Source organism: Numida meleagris, chromosome 11, assembly GCF_002078875.1.
Source record: "Numida meleagris isolate 19003 breed g44 Domestic line chromosome 11, NumMel1.0, whole genome shotgun sequence".
In the NCBI taxonomy this organism is placed as follows: domain Eukaryota; kingdom Metazoa; phylum Chordata; class Aves; order Galliformes; family Numididae; genus Numida; species Numida meleagris.
In genome coordinates this window covers 6,350,919-6,371,319 of record NC_034419.1, presented here as the reverse complement: position 1 = coordinate 6,371,319, position 20,401 = coordinate 6,350,919, and the positions used below count along the sequence as shown (strand labels likewise).

The window sequence follows — 20,401 nt, the reverse complement described above, 5'->3', positions numbered from 1 at the left end:
GGGATTTTCTACTTCAGAACTGCTTGAAATGACACGTGTTTATAACTGGATGTATGGGGAGTGGGAATAAAGGGTCCTGAATGCTATTAGAAATTGAAAGCGTAGGCAAAATAATAACAAGGGCATAAGCCTGGTATGAGAGCAGCTACTTCGGTAACATCTTGAGCTTTTCACGGTCCAAAGTGCTGCATGTCTAAGCCTGCTTCCAGCTGACTTTGGGAGAAATCCTAGATTCTTCTGATAGTGGATGGGACAAATCTTAAAAGCGAGAAGTGATTGTACTACAGAAGTGAAGTTTTCATTTTAAATACAAAATTGGTTTTAGTTTCCTTCTCAGATGGGTTAATGTTCATCATTATTTCCAAAGGCCTTTGAATTTTTAAAATCTTCTGAATTACAGTATTAAAAGGTTAAGTAAGCCAGATTTGTTCCTGTTGAAGTTGCTTCTTATAGAAGAACTTGCAAAAAGTTACAAAGATGGAAGAGATCAGATTTTATAGTACTCTGTATCTTGCTAAATAAGAATGATATATTTCTACCTGTATTTCTCAAAGATTATTTAATATAGTGTTCTTAATAAGGAATAATTTTTAAAAAATGAGGCTTAGCTTGGAAAACTCTCTTAAGAATCTTCCCTAGCATTGGTGAAAGGTTTTGAAATGGTATTCTTCAGAAATTGGAGAATGAATTTCTAGAAATGTGAAGTACTGATGGAGAAGGGGGGGACCCATGGAGTGGGATGGGGCATCTAGTACCATGTGTTTCTCAGCCAAGCACAGCATGATTCTGAAACTAACTTACACTTTTTACAAACTGCGTAGTTCCCCTTGTATCAGACCTTGCGCTCACCCCTGACCTGAAGTGAGAAGTCTGGTCACCCTCTGTAACACTGTACAGACCACACGGCACTTACGTTGCACAAGTGTGAGCTCTATTACTCATAGATCTTTTTATTTTGCTAGTTGCTTTTCCAAAACCGTAATGTTTCTCGGAAAAAGACAGTACTGCTATTACAGAATTTAAGGAATTAACGGTGATATGCAGGTACCAGCTGACATGTCCCAAGTTCACAGCAGGAGCAAAGCAGGCAGTGTCTGGAGTGTCCTGCATGCTCCCACCACACCTGGTGTCTGGCTCTCACACTCATAGGGCAGACCAGAACTGTGCTTTTGGTCGTAAGTTTGCAATAAAACAGTTTATAGCTGTGTAGGAGAGAGCTGTCAATGAATCCTGCTGCTGATTGATATCTCAAGGTGATCTCTGTGTAGAGAGCATGGGCAAATGTACAGATCTGGCACACAAATATAAAAATCGAACGGTATGAAACAGATGTTCATTCTGCTGATTTAGGTATCTGATTTCTGTTCCCACATCTGAAGTGCCTCTTCAGTTTCCTTTTCTTCATCGCTAGTATGGATAAAAGATGGAAGCAGCCTTAAACAGGAGTGTAGCTGACATAGTGGTGTGCATGCTGGAGGTGAGCCCTGCCCTCGTCTGCTGGCCTGGTGCTCCTGCTCACCTCTGTCCTCACCAGGTGACTAAAGTGTGCTCCAACCTGTGAGTCTGGTCTTGTTAGGCAAAACCAAATAGCTAGCAGTAAGTATAGCTCTGTAATTATAAGCGTCGTTAGGCATTACTCTGTAAAAAAACCCCAAACTTTGGATAGTGTTACTTTTTCTTCCATTTCATATCCTTTCCTTACTTGCTGATAATATAATTCATTCCCAAATCCGTTAGCCTCTTGCTAGTAGGAGGCAAGCAACTTGACCTCCTAATCTTTCTTAGGAATCTTCTAAAAGCTCAGGTGAAGACTGGTCTCATGCTTGTATAACTTTCAAAGAGTTAGTCAGAGCCCATATGTTACAGCCGGGAGGAAATTATGCTTGGGGATGACTAACAGAACATGTTCCTGCTGTTAATTTGGGTGTCATTCCAGAAACGTAATTCGTAGCCTTCTCTTTGATTTTATTAACACATTTATGTACTAATGCCAGTCTTTGCTATCGTACTGTACCAAGGAAATTAATGAAGGGATAGATTTTATATTAACAAAAGGAAGGCGTTGGTAGCTCTGCCTGGAAAGAACAGGGAGAAGCAAAGAGCACGTACGCTAGGATGGTGGCTGGTTAGCAGAAATATGAGATACAAATAGGAAATTCAGTTAAATGCATCATCCTGCTACAAACACCACGCTCCTCAAGTCTCTGTGAATTGATATGTAATTTACCAAGAACAATGATGTATAGTACTAACTGGGAATTATTTTTTCCTCCCCAAAAGAAGAGAATAGCTTTCGATGGTTTGATACTTAAGACTGCCCGTGCAGCTATCATCTGGTTTGCAGCAGGAAGAATTTGGGTGCTAAGAAAATTAACGTAGAGAAGGTGGCTTACAATTTATAGCCTCTTTTTGACACTTACTATCTATCTGTTACAGGCTGCCTTTCATACTGAAGGATACACTGTGTAGCTCCAAACCAATTAATGCCTGTTTATTTATGTGAAAGGTTAAATTATGGAGGCATAAACAGCCTGGCTGCACGTGTGACTGGGCAGTGCCTGTGCACCTGCTGATGCAGTGCCTGTGCACCTGCTGATACTGTGCCTGCCTGCACTGGCCATGCACACTGCTGTGCCTCGTTCCTGCAGGAGCACACAGTAAACCGATAATTGCAAGAGCTCAGAGTAGCTGTAATATCAAAATGGGAAATTCTGAACACTGGCTAGGGCAGCTGACCATGGATTGACAGCGCCGCACTTGAGAATGAGTTTTCCAACCGTCCTGTGTGTGCAACCCTTTCTCTGTTTAAAAGAGTGAATTTCTTCTTGTAGCTTAGTGCTTTCCTTGCTGCTACGTATGCTTCTGATTGTGTCACTGCAGTAAAATAACAGGCTGAATGTAAGAGTTTGCATTGCGTGCGTGTGTGCAAAATTGATGTATCTCTGAGAAAGCTGCTTTTATCTGGTCTCACTGTTGCTGACCACACAGTAGACAAATCTTTACTGAATCCTTCTAAGCTGACTATTCCTCAGGCTTTATTAAGATGGAAGAACAGGTTAAAATCACAGATTCCTTTTTAGCAGTAATGCAGGCTGAGCAGCTGCCTTGCTTTGTGCCTGGTTCTGTTTGAAGTCGGTTAGTGTGGAAGGGCCGAACCAGCTCACTGTGATCACTTTTGAAGGTTGAAGTTTATTTTAGAAACCTTGGTGCTATGTAGTAGACTTAGAAACCTTTGGTTATTTTAAATGGGAGTACAATGCAGCCTCCTGAGCCAAGGCTGTGTCCCCACAAGGGCGAAAGAGCCAAGCAGCTGGGGTACCTTAAAAGGAGACAAAGTGCGCAGATATCTGCTGGCTGATATCTCTCAGATCACACTGAAAATGCCTTCTAATTTTCTGTTCAAGTCTCGTGTCTTGAGGAGGCTCAGAATAGAAGCAGTGCCATCAGTGTGGCGCAGCAGGCCGACCACGAGCTTGCAGGGCAGCTCCGTGCGGAGCTCGTTGAGTGGAGGAGCACCGTGCGCAGCGGCATCCCCAAGAGCCGCCTGTTTGGCTGCGTGGGGTTGCAAACCTTCTCCACGCAGGCAGCGTGACAGTTGGTGACTCAGTGGGTGAATCTGGAAACTCTCTTCACTCCCCCAAATTTTCGTAGATTTTGTTTGAATTTGGATTATGCGTTGATGGTGCCTTATATCCAGCTCTGTGGGATAGCTTTCTTTGGCATGGCCTTTCCAGAAAATCCTGCTGCCATCTTAAAACTGCTTGTCCTAAAGTTGTTTCAGACTTATATCCTTGTGTCCAGCACAAACTTTCCACTTTTTTGGGGCTGTATGATAGGGAATAAGGGTCAGTGACTCCAATGAAGGCTTTTGGGTTTGGACTAAATGCTGAGTGAGTTGCCCAGGTTTTGCTGCTCCAGAGTAGCAACCAGTTGAACTGCTAAGCTCTTTCAGGACAGCTTATGTTTTGGCAAACAGCTCGGGTCAGGCTCAGCCTCATGGAATTTGCAAAGCTTGGTTCGTGCCCTTATAGCACCTCTATGCTGGGGACACCCTGGTGCCCATGCAGCTGCTGTGCCCACAGCCTCGTCCTGTTCTCCTCTGTGTCAGAAATGGGCTCAGGCTGCCTGAGGAGTGTGAGCTCAGCTGGTTTTTGATTGGGGAAATATAATAAATGATACTTACTGTAGCTATATATGAAATATGTCTTCCAAAATCACGTTGCTCAGATAGCTGTTTTAGTACTTTATGTTCTGTTGTCAGTCCAAATGCTCCTAATACATAGAATATATAGAATATGATGGTCTGTAAAGTCTGAATGGTATTTTAAGTGTCACCCATAAAGTAGCAGTGGAAAATTTCTCCCGTTGCTCAGAAATCTGGAAACGAGAGTCGAAGGTTTCAGTATTCCTTTTTTTAATTAGAAGGTTTTTCAAAACTTGCTAGATCTGTGTTGCCTTCTTTCCCTTTCCCTGCTGGCCCTGGCTGAGCTCTTCCTGTCTCACACAAGAGCTTGTTCCTTTTCTTCCCTAACAGCGGTGTCTGATTTATTCTACAGGGCTTAAATTAAGAGGAAACTCAGCAGTAGGGGAAGGAGCGATAGATTCAAAAGCAATTCTCAGGCTCTCTTGTGCTGGCTCATTAGACAGCCTTTTTCTTTTTGTTATTATTTTTTAATACTTACAGAGAATGCAGCAAGCACAATGCGGCAGGAGCAGCAGTGAGCTGGGAGCCACTAGGTTGAGTGCTCCTCACTGCCCTGGTGATGAGGCCGGGTCCTCAGGTTCACCAAGGGCAATACTGTCCTGAGCCCATGGAGGAGCAGCCTTCTGTCTTCTGAGCCCACCTGATACATCATCATCGCTACCCAGGCTTTCCTGTGTGAGATCTCAGTGTAAAGCCGGCTTGTTTGCAGCCCTGTGAATGCTCATGGCTGCACTGAGCTCTTTGCATTCACAGATGAGGGCGGGCTGCATTGAAAATGGCAGTGACCTTGCTGCTCTGGATCTCAGTTACAAATGAGTGGGCTGCCAATTTAATTTGCTAAGTGTGCGCTGCTGCAAACATCCCGGGTTAACTGGGAAAAAGAGAATGTCCGAGGTTACTATATGAACTAATTAATTTCGGTGATTTGTGAGCCTGCATTCCTGTAAGTAAGAACAGTTACACAATTGTGCCTTTTAGAGAACTAAAACGCTTCGTTTCTAGGGCAGTGGACTGCAGCGCTCCCAGCCCTTTCTGCTGTCCATAAGAGATGAGCCAAGCGGCTGCATGGCCCTTAGTGAAACACCTCTGCAGGGGCCGGGTGTGGATTAGGGCTCCTGCTGTCAGGCTGGGTGGTGCTAATTAGAGCAGGAAGGTGTCTGCTGGCCAGGCAGTGCCACCTGGGACATCTGCCCCTGCAGCCCTCCTGTCCCGAGCCTGCAGGACAGGCAGCTGAGGCTGAGAAGCAAGGCAGTGATTGGGGGGGCTTGGTTGATGTCTCTGAGTTGCATATGGCCTTTTCTGGCACCAGGAGCTCTTAAAGGAAATAAGCTTTTCTTGGGCTTCAGTGCTGGTTAAACTCGTGCTTTGCAGCCTGGAGTAAATGCTCCCAGATTTCTTCAGGAAAAAATGGAGTAGTAGAACATGGCATCACTCACGCTTCTGAGCTAAAATTATAAGTATAGTCATGCAGCCAACGTGCAACCCAATGAAAACCACGAAGAACAGTTTGGAATCAATTTTTGTCAATTTTAAAGAGAGCTCTGAAATCAAGCAGGGCTGCAAGCAAAGAGAATAGAAAAAAAAATGTGTTTGTTTTTTGTGGTATTGTCTTAATTCATCCCTAGAGAAACAGAAGGGGCTGCACAGGCAGCAAGGTTACTCAGGGGACCTCACCTGGGAGCCCTTGCTGTACGTTCACAGGTGCAGTCGTTTACTGGGTCCAGCATTCAGGGCTGTACAAGCAAGTAGTATCTTTGCTATTGGCTACCTTGCACACCTGGAAATGAAACTCTGTGTGTATTAATCTCTCAGAGAATGATCCTCACAAAAGCAAGAAGTAAATAGCCATGTGTTGATACATCAGGACACTGGTATGTTTATGTTGCCTGAAATATTAATGCTGTCATGTAGCTTAGCACAGACATCTCTTTGTTCTGAGGCAAGTCTTTGTCTTCTTGACACTGGGTTTAAGGCGAGTGCCCTAGTTCATACACATTGCTCATCTGTTACGTAAAAGATTTTGTAAGTGCTCTTGATACAAGCGTAAAACAAATCTAGAATTCTGACTGTTGTAGCAGCATGGTGGCTTTGTTTTTTTGTCCATTCCATACTAATAGTGTTTTATTTTGGATTATAGGACAGAAAATTAACAAAAGTAGAGAGACAGAGATTTAAAGAGGAAGCAGAAATGCTGAAAGGTCTACAGCACCCAAACATTGTAAGGTTTTATGACTTCTGGGAATCCTGTGTAAAAGGAAAAAGGTGCATCGTGCTGGTTACCGAACTGATGACCTCTGGAACACTGAAGACGTAAGTACTGTGCTCCTGGTGAGCAGCCTAAGAATAGCTCTGGAAATTTTTAGAAAAATCCTACTTTCGCATTCTGAAAAAAGGCACCTCAAGATAAAAGATAAAAATGGAGCTGTTCTCTGGTGTCTGTCATTCGTCCCTGTGCTTGAACTGCGTTGGCTTGACAGGAAGAATTTCGGCCTCCATCTCCCCTTCCCCGATCTTCTGCTTCACTTATGTAACTGGAAGCAGTTCTCTGGCTTGTTTCCCTGTGTGCGCGTGACGTTTCCATTTGTCAGCGTGTGTTTCTGTGATTGCTTCTGTGCTTGCATTTGTGTGTTCTGTTATAAAAGTCAGAATAGCACTCGAATGGTAGAATCTCCTTTTGAAGCAGGAGGTGCTCTAGGTTATCTGCTAAACAATATTAATAGCTTTGGTACTGACAATCTTGTTAAGGTTGATATAAAGCAGTTGGCATGAATTCTGGAGCAGATTTTCAGCCCCAATGGGAGCAGTGCTCATCACTGTGTATATGCAGCGTGCTGCTCTGCTAACACTTTGGCAGGTTTTACGTTTTTCCTAAGTGTACCCTCCCCCTTCTCAGTGTTTTAGACAAATAGTAAAAATGCAGGTGCGTGATGCAAAGATCAGAGTCTTGTGGTTAAAATTAATTTTCAGTATTATTCTGTTCTGGATATATAAAGCATATATTCTAAGTCAGTTCTCTGCATGGAGTGAATTGCTTTGCTATTAGACTTGCAAATATTTGGTTGTATTTGCACCAAAAATGCTTATTATCTTCCTCCCCCAGAATGAATGCTCTAATTCCTCCTTTAAATAAGATCTCTTCCAATTTGGTAATATTTCTGAGCTGCTATTATGATATCTAACAAGGGCCTTTTATCCAAAACGAATTTCAGCTGCTAAAGCCTCTAGAATCTTCAGTAACACTTTGCTTTCTTTATAACCAGCTTCTCTGCCTGTTTGTTCTGTAGGTATCTGAAGAGATTTAAAGTGATGAAACCAAAAGTTCTGCGTAGTTGGTGCCGGCAAATCCTGAAGGGTCTTCTTTTCTTGCATACGAGAACTCCACCAATAATTCACAGAGACTTAAAATGTGACAATATTTTTATTACTGGACCAACTGGATCTGTGAAAATAGGAGACTTAGGTCTGGCAACCCTCAAGAGAGCTTCGTTTGCCAAAAGTGTAATAGGTAATCAGTCTGTTCTCCTTGGCTTCCTTCTGTTGGTGTGATGGTTGTCTTTTTAATTTGTCTGCCCTTCACACTTCACAGTAGAGTTTTGCTTTTTGCATGTGGGCTGATGGTAGAGACTGAAGAGGTTTTGTGACTGTTCCCTTTATACCGTTATAAAAATGTCAATCTGTAGGGCCTATCTAGGAAATGTTATCTTGGCCTTCTCTTCTCCCTCTTTTACAATGGTAAATTTTTAATTGAAATCTTACTTTGCATCCACAAATCCTTCTCCTTTCTCTTCCAAGAGATGCAGAAGCTATTCCCAACAGCTTGCTCATCCCATCCCCCTGAGAGCAGGCTCAGTGCCTGTTCGGGAGGGAAAAGGGAAGAGATGGAGGAGTGAAGCCACAGGCTGCCTTGCTGTCTCACCAACGCGGTGACTTCCAGTGAGTGGGTTAGGTGCTATTGTTTCAGCTGAAGAGAGAGACAGCCCATTCTCTGAGCAGTGCCCTGCAGAGCCAGGCTTCTTGTCTTTGCAGAGAGGTCACAGGAGAGCTGCCCTGGCTGGAACAGCTTATCCCCAGTCACTGGGCATCAGCAAAATAAGTTGCTTCTGCAGGCATCTGCAGAGCTTGTCTGTGCCTCGACGTGGTCCTGGCAGAGTTCTAGTGAAACAGCTGCAATTTATTAAAAATCAGTAGCTACAGAATTGAAAGAAATTTCCACTAGGATATGCAATAGCTGATTCATGTGGGTACCACGTAAGGACGTATTAGAACTTGATTTTGCTGGAACTGGGAGGATATTTTCTGAATGGTTGCCAGAGGATGTTGTTCCTTTGCAAAAGTGAAATTTAATGCTTTCTGCGTGAAAAACGCAAATGGGGTATCCTTTTCCTGAGTTCTCAAACATTTCTGGTTTTTTTTTTGTTTGTTTTTTAACCTTAATCTTTCTCAGCAGATCTACCTTGTTTGAGTCTGTAGGTGATGGTTCTAGAAAGTTATAAATCCTTGAGGAATGATGCTGAAAGTGAGGGAAGTTACTGTGCTCATAGCCATATTTTGGCCCCCTATGTAAATGGAAATAAGATTTGATATGACTAGAATTAGCAAACTGCTGGTGACCGCCACTATTCCCTAACTATGCAAAAAATAGCATGCTATCTTTAAAGCAGTAGTTGCCAAAGTAATAGCACCTCATATGTTTAGGGATTGTATTTATTACTACTACTGTGAAAGTTTCAGCCTTTATACCTTGAGAGCCCAATATTGTTAAAGTCACAGTAAGACTGACATTGTGGATATATGCCTGGGGACTGTGGGACTGCTTAACGTTGCTGATTTCAGTGAAATCACCTTAGTTTGTATTTGTTAAGTTTATCTAGCTTTTATTTTGTAATAGTGTGGGTATTTTTGTTTGTTTCTTTTGTGGGGCAGTATTCCTTCCCATAGTTTCTTTTGCGGAGTAACAACTGCTCACGGGCTGGAAATAATATCAGAAATATCAGTATTGATTTTTGCAAAATGAGTTCCTATAACAGCACTGTCAAACCATAGCTGTGTCTAACAAATTCAGTGATGGAAATGGCTGCAGGTTGCTGAGAAGCTATCTGTATTCTTTTTGGTGAAATAACCAAACTCATCTTTTTCATGAGCTGAGCTGCTCCAAGGAAAGAATTAGGGGATTGCAAACACTGGTGGCTCTGCTGGTGATGCTGGGCCAGCTCCCACCTTTATAGCAGGGTAAAAAAAGAATGTAATTCCCCCCACCTGGAGTGGGAACTGAGGCTTTGGAGTCCAGGCAGGGAGGTGGGAAGGCTGAAAAGGGGAAGGCAGGATGGGGAGGGAATCCTGCAGGTGTCAGCCCTGGGGTCTGGCCTCCCCCTCCTGCTGCACGTCCCAGAGCTGCATGCACCCTGCTGTCCTCACTGCTCACCTCATCTTCCTAGATGGAGTAGCTCTAAATGGATATTAGTAGCTGCAATTCTACATCATTTTTAACGCTGAAGTCAGCGTGGCTGAGGTCCAGGTTTTCCCTTGCTGCATTTGTGCCACCGCTGATGCTTGCCTGACCTTGCGGTGTGTCTCTTCAGGGAGTCCAGCCAGGGCCAAGCCTGTGCTGCAGAGAGCAGCTGAGTAGCTGCTGAGCAGCTTCACGTTTCGGTGGTCTGCTTTGTTAGGAGTGCTTGTATGTATTCCTTCCCACCCCTAAGAGTTGGGTGGAAAATGTCATCTTCATGGTGATTTGGAATGGTGTCAAGAATATCATTTGCTTCTTAGACTACTGCTATCACTTTTTCAGATGTGCAAGGAACTTTAAATGCTCCATAATTCATGAGATTCACTTCTGTGTCTGAGTCTTGTTCATTCTCAAACAATGTAGCATCTCTGGGAAAGGCTCTGACAGCTGTTAACCGTTTCAGAGCAGCAGCCACAGCCTTTGTGACAGCTGGAAGAAAAGGCCTGGGGTCAGAGCTGAACTCAGAGCATTGCTGCTAAGCTCTCACGACAGGGATCCAGCTGATTTATGAAGGCTGTAGGAAGGAACGTCCTTAAGGTGGTAGGAGCATCAGCAAGGGGAGAGAGTGATCTAGAGTTCTGTGAATGTTACAGCAATGCCTGAGCTGAGGCTTGTTTAGCGAGTTAGGCCAAGTCTACTTTGGGAAGCATGCAAAAGCAGTTTCAGAGACAAACCCTGATTTTGAGAGACGTAGTTTATGCTACCATTAGGGAAAAAAAATCTTACATCAGGTCACCAATCATATAAATTTGAGAACTGTTTTTCCTGACATCCATTCTTTAATTGGAGTTGTGCTAATGGTAGAGATGTCCTTGCCAAAACCAGAGCTGCTACTGTGTGTCAGTTGGCGGAGGGCTCTGGGGAGGGGATGTGGGTGCTGGGGCAGATCCCGCTGTGCTGAAGGCCAGGTTATGGGTCTGGGATTGCTCACCTTCCTTTTGGCAGCCTGCTGCTCACTGGTAGGAACGGCCTTCTCCCGAAGGAAACAACTGCGTTAATCTCCTTCCTTCATCTTTTCTATATGTGAAAACAAAAATCACTCTTGACTCCCAAGCATGCACTACTTTAGGAGATGAAGTTCCTGGAATAAATTACCTAAGTGTTAATTTTGCTCTGTAAGACCACGCCTTTTCGGTGCTGAGATTTTTTTGACAAAGACTGAGCCACTCTTGAGGCTTAACTTCCCAGTCTGTGTGAAGCGTAGGAGTTGCTCTGCAGTTGTTGATGACACATCTTGTATTCATTCACTTTTTTATGTATAAAAGAGAACTTTTGCAGGCATTCTAAGTTGCCACTTGTCATAACGCTGCAGCTTCCCATTATGAAGCAGTAAGTATAATGTTTATTATCCAGTTATTATTATTTATCCAGCTCTATCAGTTTTCTGACACCTGAATCCCTTTGGAGTAGGACCTTATTCTGCAAGCAGTCTCATTGATTTCTACCACTGAACCAGCGACAGAATGATGTTTAACGCTTTATGCATGACTTCCTAGATAAATTTGTGATACCACTTGCTTTCAAAGTGCTGTCTCGTCTGCTCGGTGGTTGCTGTGCATCTCCCTGGAGGAAGAAATGCAAATTTGCATTGACAAAAACAAGACCAAAGCTTCTTGTTTCTTTTGTCCTTTTCACCACCACAGCCCTCTATGCGTGTCCCTCTCTCCATCCAGAGAAGGAAACCATTTTGTATCTTTCAGTGTATTCAGGCACTATGCCATATCTCATTTCAGTATTCTCTTGTGAAACTTTGACACGTTTTCCCCGTCTGTGTATATTATCAGTGAGCTGTGTGTGTGTGTTGACTTTAGGTTTCTTCCCTGGAGGATGCTTGAGCTTATTCTAGTTACTTCCCTGTTTTGAAATAATCTTGCATGCGCCCTTGCGCTGTTGTAATGGGCACGTTTCTGTAGGCAGAACAAGATTGTGATTGAAACCTTTCAGACTTTATGAATAATTTGCAATCTTTTTTTTGCGTAGGTACACCAGAATTTATGGCCCCAGAAATGTATGAGGAACACTACGATGAATCCGTTGATGTCTATGCGTTTGGAATGTGCATGTTGGAAATGGCTACCTCAGAATACCCTTACTCAGAATGCCAGAATGCTGCTCAAATTTACCGGAAAGTAACCTGTGTGAGTAAACTACCTTAATTTTAGCTACATCTGTAACTTGGGGTTTGGTGATCAGAAGGTTGTAAACGTAGTTCAGTGAGATGTCAGTACTGTCTTATGTGTGCGGTTTGTTATAGAAATGGAGATGTCTTAGTCCTGGGTTGCGGAAACTGCTGCAGGTTTATTCAGAAGGCTTGCAGTTCTGTGGCTAGATTTTATATATATGCTGCAGCTGCATATGGTATTTTCAGTAATCTGTGCCCATTTTGTCTCACTCAGCCAAAGGTGCATGAGAAAGGAGGGAAGAATCTCTGCTGTAGTCTTGTCTCCTAAATAGGGATTGTTCAGAATTGATCAAGTTTCCCACAAAGCCAGAAAAACTAACTTTTAGATTGGAGACTAAATATTTATGTGGTGTAGGATGTTTGATTCAGATTTCCAGCACAGATTCTTGCAGCTTGTACATGTAACAAGTTAACTGAAAATATAAAGGGGAAAATATAGCAATGTTTCGTTTTGGAATGAGTGAGAGGAGCTTTATGTCTGAGCTTGTCAGTTCTGCAAGATCTGTTAATTCCCAGACTGGAACCATGGAAATGGGTTTGCTGCATTCTCAGGTGAAATTAGGCCATAGAAGAAGCCAGTCTGAAGTGATTGCTATACTAAAGAAAAGTATCCTCCCCAGCACCCTCACCCCCATGTGAGAAATGTATTTGTCTACATGAGCTGTGCTGTGAATGCCTGAAAAATCTGAGTTTGTATGATGCTGTCAGTTTGCAAATCAGTGAAGGAATCACTGACTGCAGGGAAACGGGACTCGCCAAATGCTTTGGCAGCAGCGGTTATATTCTGCTCTGCTTGGATAAGAGAAAGCAAGAATACTGGAGTTTCTGCCCCATAGGTTATGCTAAACAGACTGGTTTGTCAAAGATTTTTCCAGGTACTTCTTCCCATCTGGTTGCTACAAAAAGACATAGTGAGCTGTGTGCCTTGGCCCTTGTGCATCCCCATCACCAAAAGATGCAGACTGCACACTCAGGACTTGAAGAATGTAGTTCTCTGAGGTAGACTACAGTAAAACTTGCAAAAATAGCTACAGATAAGGTGGCTTTCATATCTTTCACCTGGAAGGTAGAAAGAGTAGTTAGGATTATATATGGTAGATGTACTGAGTGAATCTATCTCTCAGCCTCCAGAAGCACGGTCCTAAAATTAGTATTCCTCTAATCCCACTGCTTGTAATGCGCAAAAATCTTCACAAATGAAATGTGGTAATGACTGGTCAAGTTTGAAATGTATTTGAGACCACATGCCTTCTCTCTTTAGTTTAAAACGTGAATCATGCTAGTACAAATAAAGTCCTATAAAGTACTGTGGTCAACTAAAATTGCTTGAACTCATAATTGCAGTTTCTGACTTGGTGAATGATAGTCTCTCACACAGGTTATAGAGATGCTTTTGTCAATACCTGAATATCTGCATGTGCCAGATGATGTGTACTTTAATGTTCACAGGTATATTTTGTGCTAATGTCACCGAGAACCAGTCTGCTAAGCAATCACAGAATTGTAGGGATCGGATGGACCTCTGGAGATCATCTTGTCCAAGCCCTCTGCTAAAGCAGATCCCCTACAGCAGGCTGTACACAAAAGTGTCCAGATGGGTTTTTAATATCACTGGAGAAGGAGACTGCACAATCTCTCCGTGCAGCCTGCTCCACTGCTCTGTTATCCTCAAAGTAAAGAAGTTTTTCCTCATGTTCAGATAGGACTTCCTGTTTTCCAGTTTGTGCCCATTGTCCCTTGTCCTATTGCTGGGCACCACCAAAAAGAGCCTGGCCCCATGCACTTGTCTCCTACCCTTTAGGTAATTATAAGAATTAATAAAATCCTCATTCAGCCTTCTATTCTCCAGGCTGAACAGCCCCAGGTCTCTCAGCTTTTCCTCATACGGGAGATGCCCCAGGCCCCTCATCATCTCTGTGGCCCTCCGCTGGACTCTCTTAGCAGTTCCCTGTCTGTCTTGAACTGAGGATCTTGGAACTGGATCCAGTTCTCCAGATGGGGCCTCACCTGGGCTGAGTAGAGGGGGAGGACCACCTCCTTTGACCTGCCACAGTCTTTTTAATGCACCCCAGGATACCACTGGCCTTCTTGGATACAAGCGCATGTTGCTGGCTCATGGTCAACCTATTGTCCTCCAGGACCCTTAGGTCCTTCTCTGCAGAACTCTCCAGTAGGTCACCCCCTAACCTGTACTGATGCATATGGTTGTTCCTCCTCGCGTGTAGGACTCTGGACTTGCCCTTGTTGAACCTCTAAGTTTCCTCTGCCCAGCTCTCAGCCAGTCCAGGTCTCGCTGGATGGCAGCACAGCCTTCTGGTGTGTCAGCCACTCCTCACAGCTTTGTACTGTCAGCAAACTTCTTGAGGGTGCCTTCTGTCCCTTCATCCAGGTCGCTGATGAAGATGTTAATCAAGATCGAATCTGGTGCTCCTGTGATAGATTGCTGTGCTAACCAGCTGTGATATTACTAACCCTGACAGGAGAGGGAGGATGCAAATGATTCAGGAGTCTGTATAAGAGTTTAAGTCACTATCACAAGAAACAGGAGGGTGTCCCTGCTGGAAATGAAAGAGATGTCACGACTTGCTGAAAGCAGGAAGATGCATCTGAAGAGTGAAACAGCTTTTTCTCATTTCTATGTAAATTGTTGCAAGCTGACATTTGTATCTTGGCAAAGCTGAATCTTTCCCAGTGGACTGCAGCCCTGATTTTGGCTAGTTTAATCCTTCTTAGAGTGCTGATTTCAACCCATTGCTACTCAGAGAGGGAGGCAAAAAGACATCAGAAGCTGTTCTGCAGCGCAGTTAGCTTCATTGCTAGCTGCTGCACTAATGGCTGGGCCAGCTCTGTAGGGAAGGGAGTGAGGCAAAGATGGGTCATCAAGTTTGCTGACTGCAAGCCCCCTGCTCTGCAGTATGAGCTGGCTGGAAACGCTTTCTGCATATTTTCAAAGAAGTGAAGTACAGCTGATGGGTTGGTGCAGTTGCTTGCCTGAATCCTTATGAGGATAGCTGCTTTGTATTGCTTCTATTCTGCTCACACCTCCCCTACAAGGAAAAGTTCGTTTTGTTTGGCACAATGGCTTGTTGGCTTAATTTAGGTATGTGGTCCTTAGGATCTTCTCTAAATGCCATCTTTGTGTATATCTGAGGAAAGATCTCCTTATGCTTTGATGCTTCACACGGTGATGGCAGAAGGCTATTCTAGCTTTAGGTCATGGGGGTCTCATCTCCTGAATGTAACAGTGGATGCCCTTCTGGAATGATCATTCTAGGCACGTAGTGATGGTTTTTCTGAGGAGTTTGGTGTGTTACCTGCTGCGGTGGGCAGAAGTTTGTGTGAGCAGTATGCCAAATTTGTGAGTGGTTGGCTCATGTAAAGCTCACCTGCATATGTACATATGAGTTTAGAGCCACAAATAATATAGGTGTCTTCTGCTGCTCTGCATTCTTAGAGAAACTCTGTGTACACCTCTTAGGCATCTGGAATACTGGTGATTAAGGCTTCTATCATAAGACTCATAAGCCTCATTTATCAAAGCAATATCCAAGATGGCAAAGAATAACGATTAATCAGAGGATTCCTAATTAGATACTACATTTCAATTTGCAAACCTAAGTAGTCATTTTTTAAACACTGACGAAAGTCTGAGCCAACTTATCTTCTGTGGCAATAGTCTTTAGAAAGCTGAGAGTTACATGGTAAATAATAACTTTCTGTGAGTGTTTTTAATACTTGCAACTTAAGAGAGATAGAAAATAATGTTCATTGTGGATAAGTTTTAAAAGGTCACCTTGCTTGTAAAAGAGGTATTTTGGACACAGATCTGAGTAATAGGACAAGCTGCATGTGTTGGATACAGACACTGGTACTGCTTTTTTCTGCTGAACTCAAAGCAAGAGCAGCAGGAGCAAAGGCCTGAGCATTCCTTTGGTGGACGAAATGGCATTGCTGTCATTACAAGGAAAGGGTTAACCTCTCCCTGTGGGGAAGAAAATGCCCTGTCACATGCCATGAGCTGCATGGACTGTCAGATATGGAGGAGGAGCAAGGGGAGGACCTCTGAGGCAAGGGTGCGAGAGGAGCAGCAGAGCCCCACAGAAGATCCTTGGTCCCAGAGGGAACGGCTCCTGGGGGCTCAGCAGCTTCTGCCAGAAGCTGTGTCTGCAGAAGAGCTGGCGGCAGATGGGGACCCCGCTTGGAGCCATGTGAGTCAGCCACGGCTCACTGCTGGGGCTGGGGGGCACTGCCTCTGTGCTCAGATGCAGGAACCTGGGTGCGGGGACTGCGTTGTGCCCACGGCCTGAGCTGTCACAGATCAGTTGGCTCTGCCCACTCCGCTGGGCCGGGGACCACCTGGAGGGAGAACTTTACAGGCACTTCACATGGAGAACTGGGGTAGCTGTTGTCATGCAGTGCCCGTTACTGGCATTGGTATAGAAGTAGAGCATAGATGAAAACTGAGAGGCTGAGCTACGCGGTTTTATTCCCAGGGTTACCTGAGATTTGAGCTTCTCACGAGGGTGGAAGGTGTTGCTGAGATTCTCATTTGGGCAGGATCAGTAGTGAAGTGCTTCTGAATGCTGCCTGTATCGCAGCTCCTCAGTGAGAGACGTACTTTGTTTTTGATGAAAATTCTTTGCACCAGAAATGTGAACATTGTTCTCCATGTTAAATTGAGACTGACCATTAAACATAGCATTCACTTTTTTACATTTGTTTCTTGATGCTTTTCTTTCTAGAATGTAAAATACAATAGCTCTGTTCCTGCCTTGGGCTGAGTGTCATGGTGGTGTTGTCCGATATCCGGGAAGAAAGCTCTCTAATATACTGATCCCTATTGCTAAACCAGCCCATATCAGTGGCAACCGCCAGTGGTACTGATGGCTTTGCTTGCTGGTATTTGAATCATCCAGGTGATTGCTTGCAACAAAAGTACAATAACTCCCTTGTTCTTCTGCCTGCTCCAACCTGACTTGGGATTGCACTGGGACACGCATTCCCTCCGCATCCCACACTCACTGTGTTAGCTCAGTTTTGCCATTATAATGTCATTTGCAATCACTTCCACTCTGTGTCCTAACACTGCACAAATTCTTACATGCTAATAGGTTGTAAGAGACATCTGAAGTCATAGTTTTCATAGAGTCACATGCATTGGTAACCCATATTGATATAGGAAACTGATACCTTTTGAAAACATTATTATTGTAAGATATTAAACATTACACATGTTTGTAGTGAAAGATTATTATACTTTTTACTTCACCTTTTGTTCTCCCTGCCTGTAGATTCATAGTTCAATTGCTGCTTTAATTTTCCACTCTTGTACTTATATACATGCCACCGAAAGTATATAATAGTCCAGGATGATGCAACAATGATTTCCAAGCTGATTCCCAAATGTACAGAGGGGCTCATTGCTGTGCTTGAGCAGACATGGTTGTTACCTTTCTCTCTGCCCTTTCAGCCAGAGATTTGCAGTGTAAATCAACGTGCTTAAATTCATCTCCTTCTTCTGGTCCTCTCCTGATGATTTCTTAAGTTTTTTTGTCACATCCCAAATAACAGCCAGTGGAACTAAAACTGATTTGAGTCTGCAATGAGAAATGGGAATTGCAATTAAAGATCTTGTACTCATTAGGCCTTACTGCAACACTGCACCCAACTTGGTAAATGAGAGGCAAGAGATAATAAAATCAAAACTTTTGTTGGCTGATTTTGGTTACGTGTGGTAAGAGAATATATGTAACATGTTTTTCAAGCAACAGGTCAAAGCCACGTTTACTACAGTTAACTTTGAAGTGATTTCCTGGTCAGCATATTTGCAGTGACCTTCATTCTGATGCCATAATCTCATTTTTCATGCATAACTTGATGGTTTTTCTTAGTCAGACTTTTTTTTTGTGCATTTAATCATTCTGCCAAGAGATTTGTATGTGGACAATAGGCATATTTAGTGATGAAACATCAGAGCCTGTGACCTTCCCATGCGCTCCAGACCAATGTTTTTTTACTGATGCCCTGCAGAATTCACTGTAGATCAATTGTGTTTGCTAGGGGTTCATGGCTACTTTGTTGGGTTTAGCTACACAAACTCACACTTTAAAACAACTCAAATGTCTATAGTGTTCTGTCTAGCTTGTTAAAGTTTCATATTGTTACTTTTTCGTAAATGTATCAAATGTTTTCTCTGTATTTTTATGTATTGTTTGTACAGTTGGGATACATTCCATATCAGACAATGTTATGAACATCATTCATTGATTTGTATATTCCAGATACTTTCTTAGACCTGCAGATAGTCTGCTTAGATTAGCTTTAGGTCTGAGTACAGTTTGGGAGTGAAATCGAGATGAGTTTATAACTGCACTCAGTGACCCTGCTGCTGAATGTCCTGGAATGAAATCCTAACAGAACTGAGAACTTTACCTTCACCTTACAGTATTTAGAGAGAGCGTGATAGAGTGGAATTTCAGTTGGAAATGTGGTTTCAGCTTTTTTGTAAGAGGAGTTCTTTTGCCATTCAGGAACTACCTGATTCTAGGCAGTAGCTGTACTGAATGCCCAGGAGGGCACACTCCAGGGGCAAGGAAAGCCCTTAGGAAAGTTACTGACGGACATGGGTCAGACCTACCAGTGACCTGTCTGGCATAAGTAGTGCATCTTATCAAGCATCGCGTGTGATTTTTTCCAGAGGTGTACTCTGCTGATGGAAATGTGACAAGCAGATATTTTTACAACTCTGAAAAATGAGCTTTGATTTCCTCTCCTCCTCATCCCAACATGGAGGCTAAACTTCTAATGTCCTGTATGTACTTATCTGCAGACTCACCTGTCTTATATATGAATGCCTTCCAACTCTAGTTATTTTAGAAAGAAAATGAGGAGACTGTTTAAGTGGTGGCAGGGTTTTCCTCTTGGACTTGATATGTGTTATTTCTTTTTTTTTTTGTATTTAAAGAATTTGTATGAAATTCTCTTTATCCATCTTATGTCTATTAATTAACCCTCCATTTCAGAGGTATGGATGTTGAATTTACTTCTGTTTGAGACAGTTGTACAGTTTTCCTACTGCTGTGGATGATTCCTTAGCCAATATACTTAGAATTTTGGTGCCATGTTTCCCTGGGAATGCTCAGGAGGGACAGATGGCTTTTGAATAAATGAATGAGATGGATCCTTTGATTTCAACTAGAAACCTGTGTTTCACACCAACCCCCTCTGTTGTTGGGAGGCTTGTAAGCATCAGGGCACAGTGCTGCAGGGAGGATTTTCAGCATTACAATGAGATGGCCTTGGAGATTTTAATGAAGAGTAAGGAGCTAAAGTATTCTGTAGCATATGGGCATTGAGAAAACACTTTGGAAAAGCAGTTCTGTGTGGTACTTCACTGTGCATCTTCTGTCCTTGTTTGTTCCAGTCATCCATTTGTAGCTTAGGTGTTCTGCAGATTAATGCAGTCGGTGTGCAGAGTGGAGTCAGTGTTCCTTCAAAAGATGTGGAAAGCAAAATGGTATTTGTAGGAGGTGCTCATTTTTATGGAAGGGATTTGTAAGGTAAAAAATCAGGGTCAGTCATCACGGATCTGACAAAAGAACATTTTGAGGCAAACCTAATTCATAGGTGCCCAACACATCCTGCCCTGCTCCATCCAAGCCCATGTCAGAGTTAATCAGACCACTTAATTGAGGGATGTTTATGGATTCTGGAAAAATTAAGTCAAGATATACAGTGATATGCCTTATACTGTTCCTGTCTCTTATAAGCTCAAGTTTTGACAAAATACCCATGAAGCACACTGCAATTTTAAAAAGCAGTTGGCAGGCTTCTGTGCGCACACATATAGGAGCAGCGTGTTGGTCCAGAGAGTTGAAAGCTCCTCAGGTAGTGTGGTGCAAGCTGTGTCTGCTGCACTATTGTAATGTGTTCTTTTTTTCTTTTCCTGCAGTTAAATTAATACCTTTGTACATTTGGGGGATATTTTTCAGTAGACATGAAGCTATAGGAGGTTATGATGTTTATTATCCATTCTTCCTGATAAGTGTCATTAAGATAAGAAATAGATGATTTCCTGTAGCAAACTGGGGTGTTCGAAAATATGTTGAGTTTTGTCCTATTGTGTTCTACTGAGAATTTGCACAGATTTCTTTAAAGTCCTCCCCCTCTGAGAAGAAGCTTTACCTGTTCTTTTGGTGGTTCTTTGTTTTTTTTTCCATTGCTAACTCAGGTACTGGAGCTCTTTTAGGAAACAATCTTGGTGCACTTTTGCTTGTTTTGGGCAAGCCTGGGCTTTAGTCAACAAGACTTTCCCTCTCATTTTGACACAATTTACGTACGTACAAAAATTGAACCCTCATCTTGTAAGCAAGATTTGAGTTTTCTTGCTCTGATAATCCTTAATAGCTGGTCACAGTCAGTGCCACGTGCATGGATTATTCTGCTCTGTTCAGAACCGTTTCTTTCCGCGGCACCTCTGTGCCTCTGCAGAACTGGGAAGCAGAGCCTG

General features: G+C 43.1%; 1 protein-coding gene across 12 annotated transcripts in view; it reads left to right on the top strand.

Moving 5' to 3' along the window:
* WNK2 (WNK lysine deficient protein kinase 2) overlaps positions 1-20,401 on the top strand; it is a 108,379-nt gene that overhangs the window by 29,757 nt on the left and 58,221 nt on the right. For all 12 annotated transcript variants that reach the window (XR_002442478.1, XM_021409381.1, XM_021409379.1 and 9 more), the window contains exons 2-4: positions 6,342-6,514; positions 7,489-7,709; positions 11,691-11,848. Coding sequence is in view for 11 of the 12 variants with exons in the window: in XM_021409381.1 (XP_021265056.1) it covers positions 6,342-6,514; positions 7,489-7,709; positions 11,691-11,848 (552 nt within the window). In the remaining variant the exon portion in view is untranslated. The remainder of the gene's footprint in view (positions 1-6,341; positions 6,515-7,488; positions 7,710-11,690; positions 11,849-20,401) is intronic.